The 21,599-nt window shown below is 45.0% G+C and overlaps 1 protein-coding gene across 1 annotated transcript in view; it reads left to right on the top strand.

The window, feature by feature from the left end:
• LOC106613923 (spermatogenesis-associated protein 16) overlaps window positions 1-21,599 on the top strand; it is a 70,631-nt gene that overhangs the window by 33,904 nt on the left and 15,128 nt on the right. Inside the window, exons 4-6 of the mRNA XM_014216724.2 lie at window positions 229-318; window positions 17,444-17,528; window positions 19,787-19,937. Coding sequence (XP_014072199.1) covers window positions 229-318; window positions 17,444-17,528; window positions 19,787-19,937 — 326 coding nt within the window. The remainder of the gene's footprint in view (window positions 1-228; window positions 319-17,443; window positions 17,529-19,786; window positions 19,938-21,599) is intronic.

Below are 21,599 nucleotides of genomic sequence, written 5' to 3'. Positions count from 1 at the left end.
TATTTTCCCCTTTTAAGTGACCCAAAAGAACAACTCAGCAATATGTTGTTTAAATTTTGTTGTACAATGTAACCACCAGGCATCAAAGAAAGGCTGTTTTTGTTTTACACTTTGAGGCAATTACATTTAAACAGATTCTCAGACAATGAAACTATGGACCATTCTGAACTGGTTGAATCTCTCTTCAATAACACTAGTCTCTTTTTATTTCTCTTTGTTCTTTCCCAGAGCCATCCAGCTAAACCCCATCTATTTCCGCCACCATCTGCGCCAGGCCATGGTGTATCGACTGCTGGGGAACCCATGTGCCGCGGCGAGGTAAGAGTTAGTGGTAAATGCTAGGGTGTGAGGAGGGGGTCCTCCACAGGAAATGAAGATAGATTAACTTTGGCTAAAGCGCCAAGTCATTTACAGAGGGAGGATGAACACATGTCCAGTCAGCGGGTTGTAACATCGGCTCGCCGACTGTTGGATCCGTCTTTTCCAGGAAAAATATGTTCATGGAGACACATAAATACTAACTGCTCAATGTAGTATGAGTAGTGGGTAGAGGACAATTAGACTCATAATTACATTCTCTGCTAACGCTGCCATAACCCAGATACTAGAAGCCATCACTTCCTACAGCTCCAGTGTTGTTAATGTGTCCACCAGTAGTCCCTTACATATGACGGTGCTTATTCTATATTGAATGAGGAGGGAATAAATTTCAAAGGGCTCCAGAGCCACAGCCGACCGTCTGCTATTTATTTTGTTAATGTCCCTTCCTGTTTCATCATTATCGAACCACATCATTGGAATGGACTGGAGCAGAGAGCAGGTTAAGTTTGGTTAATCTCTCTCGCTCTTTCCCCCCTCCATCCCTCTTCTTTTGAATTGTCTGGGGGACCAATTAAATCAAAATTTAGCGACCTGCCTACTAATACAAAAATAAAAGGGCCTTATGTGTTTAGCAGTTTTCCGTGTGCATCAGGGCTTTGATAAATGGTCAATGGGAAGGTCAGTTGCCTTTTCTTGGGTCTCTGTGTTGGGGTTCTGGCATTGGGCCTGAACTGAATGGCTACAGTACAGCTGTCAGGGATCCAGGGAGGAGAGGGAGAGGAGGAGGACACTGGCAGTGGGCAGTGCTCTGTCTCTCCTCCGGACACATCTCAGACTCCTGTCCATTCCCCTCAGGTCAGCCAATGCTGACACTGCTCTGTCCTGGACACTCCAAAACAGAAAATCAGCATCTTTGCCTAGGCTCAAATCATCGTAGATTAGTGAACTGAGGGATGGATCTTGTCAAGGCATTGCATATGCTGTTTCTGTTATGACATTTTACATTTGAGTCATTTAGCAGACACTGTTATTCCAGAGCGACTTACAGGAGCAATTAGGGATATGTGCCTTGCTCAAGGGCACATTAACAGATGTTTCACCTAGTCGGCTTGGGATTTGAATCAGCAACCTTTCGCTTAATGGTCCAACGCTCTTAACTGCTTGGCTACCTATGAGAAAAGCAGTCATAATCTTGGCCTGCTGAAAATAACTGCTTAAATGTGTCTTCTGGATGGCACATTGGTAAAGATTGCTTGTGTGTACCTCTCTGGGTACAGTAGGTGTATGAGCTACAATGGAATTTTTTTCATGCAATAGACTAAAACCTTTTTTGTTTTGGAATTTCAAGAGATTTTGAGCTTAGCCTTGCTTATAAGGCACTCCATTTTCTTCTTGGAAATTATATAAAGCCATATCAAAGCTAATTACATGGATAAGTGAATGCATTCCTTAAGCCGTTTCAGGTGGGCAGATAATTAACGAACATCAATCTCATTTAATATTCATTTAATGGTTCTGTTCTTTTATATGCCAATGGTAGTGAGAATGTGATGGATTCTCCCTTTGTTCCATGAAGAAATCCTGCTAGTAGAAGGCTCTCACCATGCCTCCACTGAATTGTGCTTTGCAATTTTCCTGACTTCTGGTGCACTTTCCATCATTGGATAGTCATCTGCAGACAATTACATTACAGGTTGCCACCTTGAAGATTGAATAGGAATGTTTATTTGACCACTCGTATGCTATAACATGTCTCTCCTGTAGAGGGTTTCTTCTCAGGAAAAAAGGCTCTGTGAAGAATGTGATTTTAGACAAAGAAATTTGTCCATTTAAGCAATTAAGGGTCATGGTTTCCTCTCTCTAGTGTCAAACTGCGTTGACACAGAAATGTAATGAATAGAGTGGCTCTGAATTATTGAATACCCATACAATGCTGCAGTGATCCTAATAGCCTCGTTTTTGGCAAATATGTTTTACATGTTGTAGAAACATTTATCACTTGACAAATGTGGCCTTTATGTGCATTAGTGATCCGCAGGTTGACTCATAACCTGCAGTCCCCACAGTTATATCCGCGGTGCGGGCGGGTTAAGGGTGGGTGGGTGGCGTGCGGGCGGGTTGAAACAATACATTTTAAAAAATCTAGAAATGTTTTTCTTTCATTTTCTTTTGTCTAACTGGCATTAGTACGTAAGTCTAAGCTTCAGGGCCTGACTTTACACGCACCAGATAGCATACACGCCAAACGCTTTTGGGAACGGGCAGCAAAAGTTAATGTCTATCCACTGAGGCAAAAAGGATAATGTCTGTGTTTTAATTCAGTAAGCGAAAGCTGTGAAATGGAGAGTTGAAAATAAGAGAAGAGAGGGCCAGAAAAGTAATGTTTGGGAAAGATTTGATGAAGTGGTAAAAGAGGATGATAGCAGTGCCTATGCTATGTGAATGATGATTGTGAGGCGCTATAGAAATTTGACAGTCACAAGATGGGGACTTCAAAAAAGCCTATGGCACGAGAAGGGAACTGTAGCCTACTGTTCAGATGGGTACAATGGAAACTGAAATATGGACACAGACTGTAGGTCTATAACTTCTCACATAGTCTTAATATGAACTCCTGCAGAATTAAGCATTTCTTGCAGTAAAATGGTACACCAAATGTACATTCTGACTCAGGAGTGGAGAAATATGGTTTCTTAATTTCAGCATCTTGAGAGGTGCTATCTTTATAAGCATCATAAAAGCTGATAGTATTTCAACCACATAAAACATGCATCCAAGCCGAACTGAAATCTTATCAGAAACATGTTGGGTTGTTTTCACAGCTTTCTATTTTCTCACAACTGATCAAACTGATGTTATTTAGAATTTTTTTCCCCCCAATTATTTTTATTTTTTCTGAGGTCCCTAAACGTCTTTGCTCTGTGAAAGAAGCAGAGATAGCAGAGAAACTCTACCGACGTCAACTAGATTGAAGCATTCTTTCTATCATTTAGGACATTATTCTGGTGAGCAAGGGTTTATTTAGTCTTCTAGGGCAACATATAATGACAGAAGAGAAGGTGCATGTATTTAATTATAGACTAACAAATAGCCTACCAAAATTCCATCATTATAAGCAGAATCTAATCTAAATTAGGCAAAATAAATCCTGCACCCCCTGTCAAATCGTTCCGTCCTCTCTGACTGTAGCCTACAGATAATTTTCTATATTTTCAGGTTAGGGTCGAGCATTTTCACTTTATCACAGTAGGGCAGTTGTGGATGGACTATTAGCAATTGCGTGTGGGTGAACAAACAGCTGACCAGCGCACCGCTAATGTGCATTCCATTTATAAGGAACTACTTCATTGTAATCAGAGGGCTAATATTAATACTATGCATGCTGGCAGTGGCGGATTTAGGTATGGGTGACATGGGCAGCCGCCAGGCATCTTGCCAGGAGAGGCACGGGGCGGCCGCACCAAAAAATTTGGAATGGTGACATTTGCGTAATTTGGTTTTCTATCACTCATTTGCACGTCACTTCAGTGATATCATGTCACCATGTGGGACTGTGGGTCAGTTAACCTTGTCAGAGTGGGCGCCCTGATTGTAGTTTGTGAGCTAGGCAGGCTACTGCCTGGGAAGGTCTCCCACTCAGAAGTACGAGATGGGGAGGGGGGTGGGGGTAGGTTTGACCTCAGGTCTCCCCACTGGAAGCCCGAGGTTGTGGGAGTGGGGGAATCTATCAAATAGCTCACCTCTAACTTTGTACAGTACTAATGCAATTAGTCAAATCAGTCACACTATGAAATGGTTTGTGCGAAATCGTTAAGAATAATATAAAACCAGTCTGCACACCACCAAGGTGAATCTGTTTAGTCTTGACTCTTGGTTGACAGTGTTGGGGGATGGGTAATGTATTGATGCTCGAGTGCCAAATCAACACAAAATGGATAAGAAAAGGTCTAAGCCATCAGGTGCCCAGTTTAGGAAAAAGAGAAAAGAAGAAGAGGAGAAACGCGCAAAAGATAAAGTTATACAGCTATGTCATCTCTTTATGAGTATAATATTATGCATGTAATGAAATAGGCTAGTATAACACTTATATTTGTTAGCCTATGTTGCTATGTTGCTTGCTATGCTATTACACATAGGGCGACAATATTCCGTTTTCTGTCCAACTAGCTTACATAGTATTGGATATAATTTCACACAGTTTCATCATGATAGTGTGTGTAGCCTGCAGCAAAACGATTACAACCTAAATAACACATTATTGATTTGGTTAACTTTCATTGAGGTGACATCATAAAGGTTTTCTGTGATTGTGTTGACTATGTCCTAAACTCAGTAGGGGGAATTTCCAATGCTGTAGGCTAACTTAGAAGACGTCAATATTATGCTGATATTTTGTATCTTATGGTATATTGAGTCTTTTGGGGTGTCTTATGCCTAGAATTAGCCAAGGAGGTTGTATGGTTCATGTGGTTCCTATTCTGAAAATTTGATAAATTGTGCATAATGACATGTATATTTAATTGTGCACCAAATGTATTTAGGGTGTCAGACTCATATACTGTATTTCAATGCAAATTCAGGGACACTTCTGAAATATTTTGGAGCACCCTCTGGCACTGGCCAGGATGAGGAGCCATCTACCTCCTCAGCCACACAGGCCTCTTCAGAAATGATCTCGGAGCCTCAGGATGAGGAGCCATCCACCTCCTCGGCCAAACAGGCCTCTTCAGAAATGATCTCAGAGCCTCAGAATGAGGAGCCATCTACCTCCTCGGCCACACAGGCCTCTTCAGAAATAATCTCAGAGCCTCAGAATGAGGAGCCATCCACCTCCTCAGCCACACAGGCCTCTTCAGAAATGATCTCAGAGCCTCAGGATGAGGAGCCATCCACCTCCTCGGCCACACAGGTCTCTTCAGAAATGATCTCAGAGCCTCAGGATGAGGAGCCATCCACCTCCTCGGCCACACAGGTCTCTTCAGAAATGATCTCAGAGCCTCAGGATGAAGAGCCATCCACCTCCTCGGCCACACAGGTCTCTTCAGAAATCATCTTGGAGCCTCAGAATGAGGAGCCATCCACCTCCTCAGCCACACAGGTGTTTTCACAAATGTTGTCTGAGCCTGAGGATGAAGACCCATTTGCTTCCACTTGTCCCTAGCAGGATTCTTCAGGTGTGTGTGTGTGTGTGTGTGTGTGTGTGTGTGTGTGTGTGTGTGTGTGTGTGTGTGTGTGTGTGTGTGTGTGTGTGTGTGTGTGTGTGTGTGTGTGTGTGTCAGTACACACGCATGTGTTTATGTGTACATCCCTGCATAACATAAACAAAATTAATACTTTCCCTTTTGCAAAGTTTTAAGTTTCCATATTGTAGGTAACATTGATGATTTTATTATTACTGGGTATGTATGTGGGATGTTCCACCACTATAAAACTATAAATGCTGTGAATAACGTGTGTAAACTAATGCCCATGTGCTCCCCATTAGAAATGCATCCCCACCAAATCCTGCTGCTGAGGATTAACCACAGTCTACAGACCCTGCTGACTGGCCTTCAGTTCTGACTGACAGAATTCGGACACAACTAGTTTGCGAGGACCAAGTGAGGTACCACCTAACTCTGTTTTCCCAAGGAATGAGAGTGATGGAAGAAGTTGCCACCACCAGTATTTCAGGAAGACCTTGGTGAGTGGTGAAAAAATCCCTACAAGTTGGTTGGTGTATTCCGAAAGAAACAGCAGCCTCTTTTGCTGCGAATTCTTTTCTAAGAAGCAAATTAATTTAGCAAACTCAGGACTGACAAACTGGAAACATGCAAGTTCGTTGCTGACTTCACACAACAGCAGTTCAGAACACCACAACTGCATGAAAACATGGAAAGAACTGGCAATGAGGATCAAAAAAGGGGAAACAATTGATAAGCATAAGATGGCACTTATGGAGGCTGAGAGGATAAGATGGAGAGAGGTGTTGACACGTCTGACTGCTATTGTGCAGTCTCTGGCAATTAGAAATCTGGCACTAAGGGGACACACAGAATCACTGTACTCTCCATCAAATGGACATTTCCTCAAAGAGATTGAACTGATGGCACAATTTGATCCAGTCATGAAAGAACACTTTAGCCATGTCCAAAAAAGGACCTCGAGTCACACCACCAGCTACCTTGGCCACCAAATACAGAATGAACTCAGTGATTTGTTGAGCAGCAAGGTAATTTCAATAATGGTGAGTGACATCAAGCTGGCAAAATTATTCTCTATCATTCTAGATTCCACCTCCATTGTCATCCACACGGAACAGTTGTCAGGAGGAGGAGCCCCTTATAAAGGAACATTTTATGGGGTTTTTGGAGGCAGAGGAGTCCATGGGCCAACATTTGATCCCTGATTCTCAAAAGATTAGAGGAGCTAAAAATTCCTTTTGAGGACTGTAGAGGACAGTCTTATGATAATGGGGCCAACATGAGAGGCAAAAACAAAGGTGTCCAATCCAGACTCCTGGAAATGAATCCAAGAGCTCTATGTATGCCATGTGGGGCTCACACATTGAACCTGATTGTGGCTGATGCTGCTAAAGGTTCTGTCGATGCCACAGGTTACTTTGGCATCTTACACAAACTGTACACCTTGTTCTCAGCCTCCACACAGTGATGGGCCATCCTGAAAAAACATGTGGACATCACATTGAAGATGTGGACTGAGACAAGGTTGGAGAGTAAAGTTAAGTGTCGAGCCACTGAGGTATCAGGCAGCAGCTGTGAGAGAGGCACTGATTGAGGTGAGGGATCAAACCCAAGACCCTGTGATAAAGATTGAGTGCCAGTCCTTGTCAGAGGAGGTGGGATCATACCGCTTCAGCATCTGTACAATGGTGTGGTATGATATCTGGAGCCAGATCCAACATGTGAGCAAGCTGATGCAGTCTCCCAGTATGCATGTGGATGTTGCAGTCAGTCTTCTCAGAAAGACAGAGAGAGGTCTCAGCAACTACAGGGCAAAAGGCTTTATGACTACATAAATGTCAGCCAAGGATATTTGCGAGGGAATGAATGTAGAGGCTGTTCTACAACAAAAAAGGCTGAGGTCCACAAAGCGGAACTTTTCATACGAATCATTTGATGAGCCTTTGGTTGATGCCCTGAAGAAGCTGGAGGTGACATTTTTCAGTGTCGTTGTTGATGCTGCAACCTCAGCCCTTCAGGAAAGATTTTCCACATTGGAAAATGTAGGAGACAAGTTTGAGTGCTATCAACCTTCCAAAGTCTCTCAAATAAGGAGCTGACAGAACAATGTGAGGCCCTTAGTATGACACTGCACTATAAAGAACACTCAGACTTGGATGGCAGAGACCTTGCACAGGAACTGAAGAACTTGCCTGACTTGCCATCGAAGACCATGACCCTGCAGATAGCAATACTGGGTGATTTGAAAAACCATAGTCAATCAATCAATAATATAATAATTATTTTAGCAAAAACGTGTATTTTTAATTTACAGTCTGTAGAAGCTATGAGAATAGAAAAGTTCAATACTTTTGTGAAGCATCACTGCACAGTTAAAATATATGGCAAATAGCCAGGACGGGTTGTGCTAGCCGCAAGCGCCAGACCTCCAGTAAACCTCCATGGCCCAGTACATCCGGTGCCTGCTACGCGCACTCTCCCTCCAGTGCGCACCCATAACCCGGTACGGCCGGTGCCTGCTGTGAGCACTCGGCCCTTAGTGCGTCTCCCCAGTCCGGTGAGACCGATTCCTGCTCCACGTAAAAAGCCTCTAGTGATAATCGATGGTCCGACGCCTGTAAGGATGATCCAGGGCACTAAGCCTCTAGTGATGGTCCATGGCCCGGAGCCTGTGGGGACATTCCATGGCACGAAGCCTGAAGAGGTAATCCATGGCCCGGAACCTGAGGAAAGAATCCTTGGCAAGAAGCCTGGAGGGATTTTAAATGGTCCGGAGCTTGTAAGGATAAACCATGGCACGATGCCTGTCGGAATAATCCATGGCCCGGCACCTGTAGTGAGAATCCAAGGTAAGAAGCCTCCAGTGATGATCCTTGGCGCGGAACCTATAGAAATGATCCATGGCATGGAGTCAGCAGCAACGGTCATTAGTCCGGAACCGATTATGACGCCTCCTAGTCCGGAGCCTCCGGCGACGCTGTTCCGTCCGGAGCCTCCAGCGACACTTCTCAGTTCAGAGCCTTCAGCAACGCTCCTCAGCCCGGGGCCTCCAGCGACGCTCCTCAGCCCGGGGCCTCCAGTGACGCTCCTCAGCCCGGGACCTCCAGCGACGCTCCTCAGCCCGGGACCTCCAGCGACGCTCCTCAGCCCGGGACCTCCAGCGACGCTCCTCAGCCCGGGGCCTCCAGCGACGCTCCTCAGCCCGGGGCCTCCAGCGACGCCTCCCAGCCCGGGGCCTCCAGCGACGCCTCCCAGCCCGGGGCCTTCAGCGACGGTCTGCAGCCCGGAGCCATCAGCGGCGGTCTGCAGCCCGGAGCCATCAGCGGCGGTCTGCAGCCCGGAGCCATCAGCGGCGGTCTGCAGCCCGGAGCCTTCAGCGGCGGTCTGCAGCCCGGAGCCTTCAGCGGCTGCTTGGAGGTCGGAACCTCCAGCAGTGGTCTACAGCACAGTGATTCCGGTAAGGATCTACAGTCCGATTCCTCCAATAATGATCCACAGGCCTATGTTACAGAAGCGGAGGGATCTGCGGGCGGAATGGAGTTTACACCCTGAGCCAGAGCCACCTCCGTTGCTGGAGGATCGGGAGAAGAGGAAGGTTCTGGGTGGAGCACATGAGCCGCCATAGACTGTTGTCACCCTCCCTGCCCTCCCTTTGTGTTTGGGGTTGTTGTTGTTGGGTTTTTTGGTTTGGGTGCAGTCGGAGTCTGCACCTTTGGGGGGGGGGGGGGGTACTGTCACATCCTGACCCTGGTATGAGGTCATTTTTCCCTAGTAGATTGGTCAGGGCGTGACAGGGGGTGTTTCGTCTATGTGTTTTGGGTTTTCTGTTTTCTATGTGGGTTGTCTAGAGTTTCATTCTATGTTGTCATTTTCTATGTTGTGGCCAGGTATGGTTTCCAATCAGAGGCAGCTGTCTATCGTTGTCTCTGATTGGAAGCCATACTTAGGCAGCCTGTTTTTCATGGGGATTTGTGGGTGGTTATTTCCGTTTAGTCTAGAGTACCTGACGGGACTGTTGTTGGTCGTTTTCTTGTTTTCTTGTTGAAGTGTTTTCATTAAAAATCAAAGAATGAGCACTATACACGCTGCGCCTTGGTCTCCATACAACGACCCCTATGACAATATGTGTATATGTATGCATGCGTGTATGTATATGGATGTATATACACTGCTCAAAAAAATAAAGGGAACACTTAAACAACACATCCTAGATCTGAATGAAAGAAATAATCTTATTAAATACTTTTTTCTTTACAAAGTTGAATGTGCTGACAACAAAATCACACAAAAATAATCAATGGAAATCCAATTTATCAACCCATGGAGGTCTGGATTTGGAGTCACACTCAAAATTAAAGTGGAAAACCACACTACAGGCTGATCCAACTTTGATGTAATGTCCTTAAAACAAGTCAAAATGAGGCTCAGTAGTGTGTGTGGCCTCCACGTGCCTGTATAATCTCCCTACAACGCCTGGGCATGCTCCTGATGAGGTGGCGGATGGTCTCCTGAGGGATCTCCTCCCAGACCTGGACTAAAGCATCCGCCAACTCCTGGACAGTCTGTGGTGCAACGTGGCGTTGGTGGATGGAGCGAGACATGATGTCCCAGATGTGCTCAATTGGATTCAGGTCTGGGGAACGGGCGGGCCAGTCCATAGCATCAATGCCTTCCTCTTGCAGGAACTGCTGACACACTCCAGCCACATGAGGTCTAGCATTGTCTTGCATTAGGAGGAACCCAGGGCCAACCGCACCAGCATATGGTCTCACAAGGGGTCTGAGGATCTCATCTCGGTACCTAATGGCAGTCAGGCTACCTCTGGCGAGCACATGGAGGGCTGTGCGGCCCCCCAAAGAAATGCCACCCCACAGCATGACTGACCCACCGCCAAACCGGTCATGCTGGAGGATGTTGCAGGCAGCAGAACGTTCTCCACGGCGTCTCCAGACTCTGTCACGTCTGTCACACGTGCTCAGTGTGAACCTGCTTTCATCTGTGAAGAGCACAGGGTGCCAGTGGCGAATTTGCCAATCTTGGTGTTCTCTGACAAATGCCAAACGTCCTGCACGGTGTTGGGCTGTAAGCACAACCCCCGCCTGTGGACGTTGTGCCCTCATACCACCCACATGGAGTCTGTTTCTGACCGTTTGAGCAGACACATGCACATTTGTGGCCTGCTGGAGGTCATTTTGCAGGGCTCTGGCAGTGCTCCTCCTGCTCCTCCTTGCACAAAGGCGGAGGTAGCGGTCCTGCTGCTGGGTTGTTGCCCTCCTACGGCCTCCTCCACATCTCCTGATGTACTGGCCTGTCTCCTGGTAGCGCCTCCATGCTCTGGACACTACGCTGACAGACACAGCAAACCTTGCCACAGCTCGCATTGATGTGCCATCCTGGATGAGCTGCACTACCTGAGCCACTTGTGTGGGTTGTAGACTCCATCTCATGCTACCACTAGAGTGAAAACACCGCCAGCATTCAAAAGTGACCAAAACATCAGCCAGGAAGCATAGGAACTGAGAACTGGTCTGTGGTCACCACCTGCTGAACCACTCCTTTATTGGGGGTGTCTTGCTTATTGCCTATAATTTCCACCTGTTGCCTATTCCATTTGCACAACAGCATGTGAAATTTATTGTCAATCAGTGTTACTTCCTAAGTGGACAGTTTGATTTCACAGAAGTGTGATTGACTTGGAGTTACATTGTGTTGTTTAAGTGTTCCCTTTATTTTTTTGAGCAGTGTATTTACCCAAACAATATATGGAGGATTGAAAATGATGCAGACAATTACATTGATGGAAGCAACATTCTTTCTGCAATATTAAGCTGATCCACCCCTTAAAGGGGGAAGAAAAAGACCATGACCCTGCTTGAGCTGCTGGTATTTATACATGAAGGGAGCTCTCAGAAATGTATCCACATTTGTGTACTGCTCTCAGAATTTGTCTTACTCTTCCAGTGACCGTAGCTGAAGCAGAGAGGAGCTTTTCAAAGCTGAAGCTCATCAAATCCTACCTGAGGTCCACCATGTCACAGGAACGCCTTAGTGGCCTTGCTGTCATCAGTATTAACCATGCAATTGCTGGGCAGATTTCTTATGATATAATTGATGACTTTGAATCAAGGAAGGCAAGAAAGGTCAGGGTTTAGATGGCAGTTGTGCAATTTAGTTTGTGTTTCTTGTTTGAAGTGCAATAGTGTAATAATCAGGTTCTCTTCTTTATAATTGTGTTATTCTATTTGTGTATTTGTGTGATATAGAATTTGTGTAATCTAGTTTTTTGTGTGTTTTATTGTTAGCAATAGGGTAACAGTGTAATAATTTGATTCTCTTTATTTGTATTTATATACTACAATTTGTTTCTATTTGTCTTTGTTACTTTTTGATATTTATGAGTCTTATTTTTGTATATATTTTTATATCGTTTTAAATGTTATGACTATTTATTTGTGTTGTTCCAAATGTCTGAATAAAAATTACAGTTAGTGCAGAATGGTGCTTTTTTTGTTGTTGTTGGCTGTGGGGTAGCTGAAGGGGGGGGGTTCTCCCAGGGAGCCATACAAGCTAGAACCGCCACTGCATGCCAGTCTCTCTTGGCTTAGAGTTGAGGAAAGACTGACTGCTTCACTTATTTTTTTTTTATAAGAAACATGTTGGAAATTGCAAGTTGTTTGCACTTACACAAAGCACTGACCCCACGAGACACCAGTTTTTTTTTGTCCCCAGGTCCAGAACAATTTCAAGGAAACATCAGTATTATACAGAGCCATGAGTGCATGGAACTCCCTTCCATCTTATATAGCGCAAGTGAACAGCAAACCTGGTTTTAAAAAAACAAATAAAGCAACACCTCACGGCACAATGCCTCTCCCCCATGTGAGCTACTTGTATGTACTGACATGTATGTGTAACTGAAAGATGCACACACGCACACAGACTACATTTTAATATTTGTAAATGTATGTAAAGTCTTTTGTCTGTAATGTATTTTTTTGTTGTGTGTCAGAGCCCAGTAAGACTAGCTGTCTCCATTGGGGTTGGCTAATGGGGATCCTAATAAATCAAATCAAATGTATATCAATAGACACATGTATGCCACGATTATGGGAACTAGAGGAGGTAGGCTACTGAGTGCCTGGTGAATGGAGAGAAAAATATCCTGTACACACCACTAACTCATTTTCTTATACGATTCACTTTTGTCTTCCATTATGCATACATCTGATTTGCCAAGCCCAGACCTCGGAAAAGAGGTGTTGAATGCCAAACCTTTTGCACTCGGGAGCCAAGAGTATGTAGAATGCTGACACCAGTAGAAAACAACGTTATTCTCTACAGCTGCATGTGCTGCTAATGGAGTTGCTGTGGCGTGTGGGGTTGGGCTGTTATTTTCTACAGCTTTCAAAGACAGTTCTTACAATGGTGTGTCACCTGAGTATCAGAACATATCTATGTTGTGGTGCAGTACAGCTACCTGGGCTGAGCTGCTATGTGAAGGGAGTTGGTGGTGATGATGAATTGACCATCCCCTAGTAGTCCATTGTGCTGTGGGGCTGCTGTGGCCTTCCACTTACCTACCCCATCACTTTGGTTTGTTTTTTTCTTCCTTAGACTTTAATGGTGTCACATTGTGAAGTCTACACAAGCTGCCTCTATTGGCCATTTTTTCAGGCCAGCCGTCACAAACGGCCCCATGCTGTCAGACTGGTCATTATCTTGATATGAGGGGTCAGTCCGGTCCCAAATGTTTTTTTTTCTGTCTTGAGGTTGATATTTTTTGGTTGTCATGCTGTCCTTTGACAAATCTCTTATTGTTCGTCCACACCCCCCATGTGGCCAGAGTGAGAGAACTAACAGGAACTTTTCAAATGAACCCAAATCCCAGTCTGCCTGTTGAATTTAACTCTGTCAAATTGACTGCCAGCATCGACATAAAGGAGATGTATTTTTAATGTATACATATCAAGAGGACGAGGGGCTGTAGGCAGCAGGCTAGTCTCATAGGGCGGTCACAGTGCAACTGGAAAGGTTTCCAATTCCAAGTGTTTTGAAGACGTTTTTAAAAGGCTTGTGATAGCCAGATGTACTTTCCGTGACATCACTCAATAGACAGGGCCTCTCATGTAAGGGAGCTATTGATCTGATCACCCATGTTACCTTGGACCCTCAGAAAAGGGGATTAAGGGGTCAATTGACATTATTGGCAAACTTGTTTTTATAGCTCTCTCTGTTACAAGAGTGGCATGACAGGATTATAAATGGGTGTTTGCTCTCACTCTGTAACAAAGAGAATATACACTGCTCAAAAAAATAAAGGGAACACTTAAACAACACAATGTAACTCCCAAGTCAATCACACTTCTGTGAAATCAAACTGTCCACTTAGGAAGCAACACTGATTGACAATAAATTGCACATGCTGTTGTGCAAATGGAATAGACAACAGGTGGAAATTATAGGCAATTAGCAAGACACCCCCAATAAAGGAGTGGTTCTGCAGGTGGGGACCACAGACCACTTCTCAGTTCCTATGCTTCCTGGCTGATGTTTTGGTCACTTTTGAATGCTGGCGGTGCTTTCACTCTAGTGGTAGCATGAGACGGAGTCTACAACCCACACAAGTGGCTCAGGTAGTGCAGCTCATCCAGGATGGCACATCAATGCGAGCTGTGGCAAGAAGGTTTGCTGTGTCTGTCAGCGTAGTGTCCAGAGCATGGAGGCGCTACCAGGAGACAGGCCAGTACATCAGGAGACGTGGAGGAGGCCGTAGGAGGGCAACAACCCAGCAGCAGGACCGCTACCTCCGCCTTTGTGCAAGGATGAACAGGAGAAGCACTGCCAGAGCCCTGCAAAATGACCTCCAGCAGGCCACAAATGTGCATGTGTCTGCTCAAATGGTCAGAAACAGACTCCATGAGGGTGGTATGTGGGCACGACATCCACAGGTGGGGGTTGTGCTTACAGCCCAACACCGTGCAGGACGTTTGGCATTTGCCAGAGAATACCAAGATTGGCAAATTCGCCACTGGCACCCTGTGCTCTTCACAGATGAAAGCAGGTTCACACTGAGCACATGTGACAGAGTCTGGAGACGCCGTGGAGAACGTTCTGCTGCCTGCAACATCCTCCAGCATGACCGGTTTGGCGGTGGGTCAGTCATGCTGTGGGGTGGCATTTCTTTGGGGGGCCGCACAGCCCTCCATGTGTTCGCCAGAGGTAGCCTGACTGCCATTAGGTACCGAGATGAGATCCTCAGACCCCTTGTGAGGCCATATGCTGGTGCGGTTGGCCCTGGGTTCCTCCTAATGCAAGACAATGCTAGACCTCATGTGGCTGGAGTGTGTCAGCAGTTCCTGCAAGAGGAAGGCATTGATGCTATGGACTGGCCCGCCCGTTCCCCAGACCTGAATCCAATTGAGCACATCTGGGACATCATGTCTCGCTCCATCCACCAACGCCACGTTGCACCACAGACTGTCCAGGAGTTGGCGGATGCTTTAGTCCAGGTCTGGGAGGAGATCCCTCAGGAGACCATCCGCCACCTCATCAGGAGCATGCCCAGGCGTTGTAGGGAGATTATACAGGCACGTGGAGGCCACACACACTACTGAGCCTCATTTTGACTTGTTTTAAGGACATTACATCAAAGTTGGATCAGCCTGTAGTGTGGTTTTCCACTTTAATTTTGAGTGTGACTCCAAATCCAGACCTCCATGGGTTGATAAATTGGATTTCCATTGATTATTTTTGTGTGATTTTGTTGTCAGCACATTCAACTACGTAAAGAAAAAAGTATTTAATAAGATGATTTCTTTCATTCAGATCTAGGATGTGTTGTTTCAGTGTTCCCTTTATTTTTTTGAGCAGTATATTTTAAACTGAGATGACTGAGAACTATGGCACTCTGCTTCCAAACAATAGCTGTTTCTATATGCAGCTTCATGCTATATGCAAACTGTATGCCAAGCAATTAGCATTCCATTGAATGCTTCATGAGGGGGAAATCCAAGATGCAGGCTTCTCGCAATCTTGGCTTTATTGTAGAGATCGCATAGAGTTAGCACTCTGATGTACATTGAAAGCTACCAATGCATTTGACCATTTAATTGTTGTGAGAATGCTAAGACTCTAGGGTTTACTAGATGGACTTCACGCCCATTAACCAGGCATGAGTCCTAACCTCCGCTGTAGTCAATAGAGGCTGGTCCAACAATGGAAAATCAGTTGCTTCACTCTTATGGGAGTGCAATTGGGTTTTCCTTTCTCAAACACACACCAGTGAGTGCTCTCATGAGGTTCATTGATTGTGGCTGTGATGATGACTTCAACCATGCCTGGCCTCTCTCTCTCTCTGGCAATCCAGGCCCACTGGCCCATCCATCCATCCCTTAGAGCTGAGCCATCATCATCACTGTCAGATGAACCAATCATGACCAATTACTGGGATTATCTTTCAGTGATCACAGCACATCTGGCAGTCATCAGCCACTGTATAGATTGTTGGAAGCAGGGGAGACAGCAACCTGGCAGGCCAAGGCATGATCCTAGCTGCTAGAGACCTGGCCAGTGCCAACAGGGTTGAACTGCAACTAGGGGAAAGGGGCATACCTAGTCAAATCCACAACTGAATGCAATCAACCGAAATGTGTCTTCCGCATTTAACCCAAACCCTCTGAATTAGAGAGGTGCGGGGGGCTGCCTTAATCGGCGCCCAGGGAGCAATTGTTGTCGGTGGTGGACTGCCTTGCTCAAGGGCAGAACGGCATATTTTTCCACCTTGCCGGTTCAGGGATTCGAATCAGCAACCTTTCGGTTACCGCCCCTACAATATTATTATTATCATCATGACCACTCAGCCTCTTTCTTCCAGCCCTTGTCCCAACAAGTACCAACGCTTAAGATCATTTATTGGTAGCTGCTTCTCTGGTGGGGAGCCAAACATCAGCCAAAATGAGAATAAATCTTTGATGTAAAATCAGAGATAGTTGCTTCATCAATTTGACAAATGTGATGTGTTCTTCTGGCGGCTTGTGTCACTTTCTACCAAACCACTGAAAATGATTTTACAGTTATGTTACCACAGTGTCTTCAGAATAAAAACTCAAATCCAATGTGCCGCCACAAGTATAGAGGTAGTGTAGTAGACAGACAGGAGTGTGACTGCATGGTGGGATGATTTTAAGGGTCTTTCACAGATGATTGGTGAACATGTTTGCAGAGGATTTATGCAGCATCAGATGTGACATCTGTAAGGCGACACAGTGTGCCATATACAGAGCCCTCAGCCATGGACGGGCATTGGCTATAAATGGGGCATACTAAAGTAACCCAAAGGTACTCTTTGCAAAACAAACAATACCTGACCTTGTGATCGTTTACGCTATAGATCCACTTACAGGCATAGTGCTCCCAAGACTAAACGTGACAGAATGCTTTTTCAGTCCGTTATGTTTTTTTTTGTATCATGTCATGTGCAATACATTCCTCTTTGTTTTTGTTGGCAACCTGGTTATTCTGAGAACATGGGACAAATACACAATAACGACATAAAGGTTTTTGAATGGCAGGATGCCAGGCAATACTTTTCCCTTGACAAATATTTATCCTTACATCGCAGGGACACCAGAAACACTGAAACTGGGTCTTATGTCTGCTATTTTGGTTGACTTTTTGATATTGCTGCAGATGGTTCTTTTGATAATGTTATCAGTGCTATGCTGTTCCATTTTAGAGAATGAAAACCACTGTGTTGTATGTGCTCTGCTTGACTCTGCTGTGCTTTGCTCTCCTGTGCTATGCTAGACTATTGCGTATGCAGTTTTCACCTAGCTATTGAATGTGTGTGCTGTCTTTCTTGTGCCTCTCTCCCCACAGAGTGTAACATCTTGATTGAAATGTGTCTGATAGTTTCTGTTTGTCTCTGTCCTTGTCATTAGGAGTGCCATGATTGCTGACTGGGTGTACTGGCTGTCCGGGTGCTCAGATGAACACATAAGCAAGCTCATCAAACTGTATTGGCAGGTGAGAACAGATGGCCCCAGAGCAGAGACGAGGGGCCCACCGCCCAATCAAAAGCTCAATGAATGATTATTACTTAAAAGACTGCCGACTGAGGTAGCTCTTTGCATATCAATCAGGCAGAACGCTGCATAACACTAAACTGTTTATAATGAACCAGAGCACAGCGGGGTGGCACCGAGTGAACCTAACCTCAACACTGGCAAGTAAAGGTCATCCAATGAATCAGCCTCTAGACTACTGTATGTTTACACAAACATTGTCCTCTCTCTAATCTAATCTTAATGACCTCAACCACTACTATCACACAATTTACACAATTGACAGAATACATGTAATGTGTTTGCTATGTTTTCCCGTTTTTACTTGCCTTGCATATGTCTAGCATCATAACCATGTAGTACTGAATATAAACCCCAAGCTTTGTACATGAGTTTCCATAAGATGTTGGAGGTTGGCGAAGGAACACATAGAGGGAATTACACTCGCTGAAGTTGCTTTTCTGCACTTCAAGTTTAGCAGAGGAAAGGTGAAGAGTTTTTTTTTAATTCGGAGGGCAAAATGAATGCTTTTGACCTTGAAAGTGGGTTTGTACGGATCTGCATTCGCTTGAAATCGAGCCTTGATTTGCATTTGCTTGAAGTGAGATGAGTGCGGGATAGATTTTAGTATTCAGTACATCAAGCACCTTCCGTTTTATTCATTTCCGTCCCATGTGAATTTCAATACGTCTGTGTGTGTTTATCCTGACGGCCCTTAAACTAGCTCCCAACATCACACACAGCCTTCAACCCACTGTGGGTTCCAAGTCCCTCAGTGAGGGCCACAGATTTTGAACCACACTACTTCCACTTTGAATGTTTCCTTTGTCAAATAAGCAGGGGAGAAACTTCGGACTGGTATTGACGTCAAGTAGGCATTTTGTTTTTCTATCGCATGGCCTTTTTATGGTTCATCTTTACAGCTAACTCATTCCATATTTTATTGCAATACTTTCTCACTAAACATGCACATGTAAATGAATGTTAATAGAAAATATCTTAGAGCCCTAGCTGTGGCATTTGTTTCATTGTGATACATTTTCTTGCCTGTTGACAAATGGCTCAGATATTCTCCATCAAAACAGAACACCCCCAAATAATTGAATCAATGGGCGAAAACACAACATTATCTCCCTAAGTACTGTAGGGAGATAATGTTATGTTTCTCTGGGTGGTCAGACTAATGAAGCCTCAGCTCTTTCTCCTTCACTTATCAATAGAGGTGATTTAATAAGGTAGCTAGCTAGCGATATGAAGCTCAAAACGAACTCATTGACATAGTACTGTAATCTGCTTATTCTAATGTCATCTGAAATAATAAGTAGATGGAGAGCTGAATTGTCTGGTAGGGTAATATTTCCCTTTAGCTTCAGACAAATATAAAAGGTTATGGGAAAACCAAAGCCATGTTAATCCCCAATCCATAATCTGTTCCCTCTCATTCAGAGTGGATTTAAACGGAGAATAGATTAGTCCAGGAACACCGTTAGTTTCCCAGTTGCAATGTTTTATTCATCCCAACAACCCAACGAAAAGCATAGCAATGTTTAAAATACATTTTTTCCCCAGTCCATCAAAGCACAGAAAACAGTAAGAACAAATGTAACCTTGAATGGCTAAATCAGCAGATCTACTGTAGCAGCCTGAACAATTCAATCAGCTCTGCTTTTAGTAACTTTCATCATTTTAGGAGTGTCTACCTCAGCGTAAGGCCAGCAGCATACCACCCTGTATCCCACTGCTTTCTTGCTTCTGAAGTTAATCAGGGTTGGTCCTGGTTGGTCCCTGGATGGGAGACCAGATACTGCTGGAAGTGGTGTTGGAGGGCCAGTAGGAGGCACTCTTTCCTCTGGTCTAAAAAAATATCCCAATGTCCCAGGGCAGTGATTGGGGACATTGCCCTGTGTAGGGTGCTGTCTTTTGGATGGGACGTTAAAGATCCCCTGGCACTTATTGTAAGAGTAGGGGTGTTAACCCTGCTGTCCTAGCTAAATTCCCAATCTGAGCCTCATACCATCACGGTCACCTAATCATCCCCAGCTTACAATTGGCTCATTCATCTCCTCTCTCCTGTAACTATTCCTCAGGTTGTTGCTATAAATGAGAATGTGTTCTCAGTCAATTTACCTGGTAAGATAAGGGTTAAATATAAAAAATAATAAGGAAATTAGATAACAATGGTCCTCTCTTACTCTCTTCCTTCCCTTCCACGACTCCCAGGCTCTGTTGGACGAGGCGATCACCATGGAGGATGGTTTCTCTGTCATGTACACCCCGCGCTCTGCTGGGGACTCCGTGGGGGATTGCATCGCCAAGGCTGAGGAGACCTTCAGGAAACAGCACCCTGCCTTCACAGACTACCTGTTCACAGGTATGGAATATAGACCAGGGGGAATGGGAGCGAGGAATAGACTCTCATCTCTATGAGATTCATCCTTTAGAAATGATAGAGCTCCCTCCAGCAGAAGGAGGGAGTGAGATGAACATGGTTCTCCCCCACATCTTCCTCTCAGCAGGAGGCTATACTGTAGCCTGTTCTCCTCACTGTCAGCCTGCAGCTCAGACTAGCAGGGGTCAAACACACACACTGCCAGTGCCTCAATTAGCCTGCCCTGCCTCATCTTTCCACCATGTCCTCCTATCGAAAACAAATGCATATCTACAGACCCCTGTCAAGATCAAATAAGCTGCCCTCTACCGTGGTTTAGCTACATTAGCTGGTTACCCCACCATGCAAGTGTGTTCCAATTTGAGAAGTGCTGTTCCATTAACTCTTAAAGATGCAGTCCATGATCTTAAGCACTTACAAATTCGTAACATATTGTACGAATTGGAATTTGTTAACGTATTATACGTATTGCACAAAAACATTTATATATATTTTTTCAAATGCAGGACTTTAACATATTTGAAATGGATGACATAGTACACAATTGTGCAACATTTTCAGGGAGCACTACTTTCAAAACTACTGGCTGAAATAATACAAAACCTCTGGAGCCTCACTTTAATTACCCTCTACACTGAGACATGGGCTCTGAATGGTGCATGTGTCCGCGGACAGGTCCGATTTCTCAAACTGCCATGGGGTGAGGCATGAGCTGTAGTGTCCAGGAAGGTCATCAGCAGGAATGGTTGGAAGAGGTGAGGAGAGAAGAGGGGAAGGAGGAGGAGGAGGGAAGGGAAGGGTAGTACCCAGAGACAGTGGATGAAAAGGGCTGAGGATCTCTGAAGGCCTTGATTAAAGTTAGACTTGTGCTCAGTTCTTTGCTTCCACCCAGCCAGGATAACAAGCCAAACCAGTAACCCCCGGTGACACAGGTCAGTGGTCAGAGAGGAGAGGGGAGTGCTCTCTGGACCAGCCTCATCAATAACACCACCACACATGGGAGGGAGAGATATACACAGACACACACACACACCGAGAGAGGAAAGAGGAACATTCACTTGAATTGCTCCAGAAGTCTAGGCTACAGTATTACTATTATAAGACTCAGTGAGTCTTGCTGAAGGGTATTGCTTTTTTGTATTGTACATTCACCATGGAAACTCTGTATTCATAGACACAGCAGGGAACCCATCATCCATCCATCACCACTCTGAGGGTGAGTGTCTGTCTGGGGTGAATCCTTTTAAGGCTAATAGCATTAATGTAACTTTGACCCAAGGGTCAGCAATGCCATGAAAACAACCCAAATGAGTGACCTGGTTTGGGAGCAAAGCAGCCATTGTGGGGGACACTGGTAATACAGTAGGCTACCCAATTCCAATGGCACCCAACTCCCTATGTAGGGTCCCTATTCCCTATGAACTGTCATCAGAAGTACTACACTAAATAGGGAATAGATTGCCATTTGGGATGCAGCCTAGTTGTAATCCAATCATTGGAATTCCATGGAGAACACATCATCCCCTGCTGTGGCTTCTGTCAACTTTGCCTCGGGGGATGAAAAAGGCCATTTCCCAATTTTTATGCATTTATGGTACACTATGCATACAGGCAGTAACATATGAAAGGGCTGACATTTGTGTG

This window comes from Salmo salar, chromosome ssa10, assembly GCF_905237065.1.
Source record: "Salmo salar chromosome ssa10, Ssal_v3.1, whole genome shotgun sequence".
Classification (NCBI taxonomy): Eukaryota; Metazoa; Chordata; class Actinopteri; order Salmoniformes; family Salmonidae; genus Salmo; species Salmo salar.
Note: the sequence above shows the minus strand (reverse complement) of the source record. Positions and strands in the feature narration are given on the sequence as shown.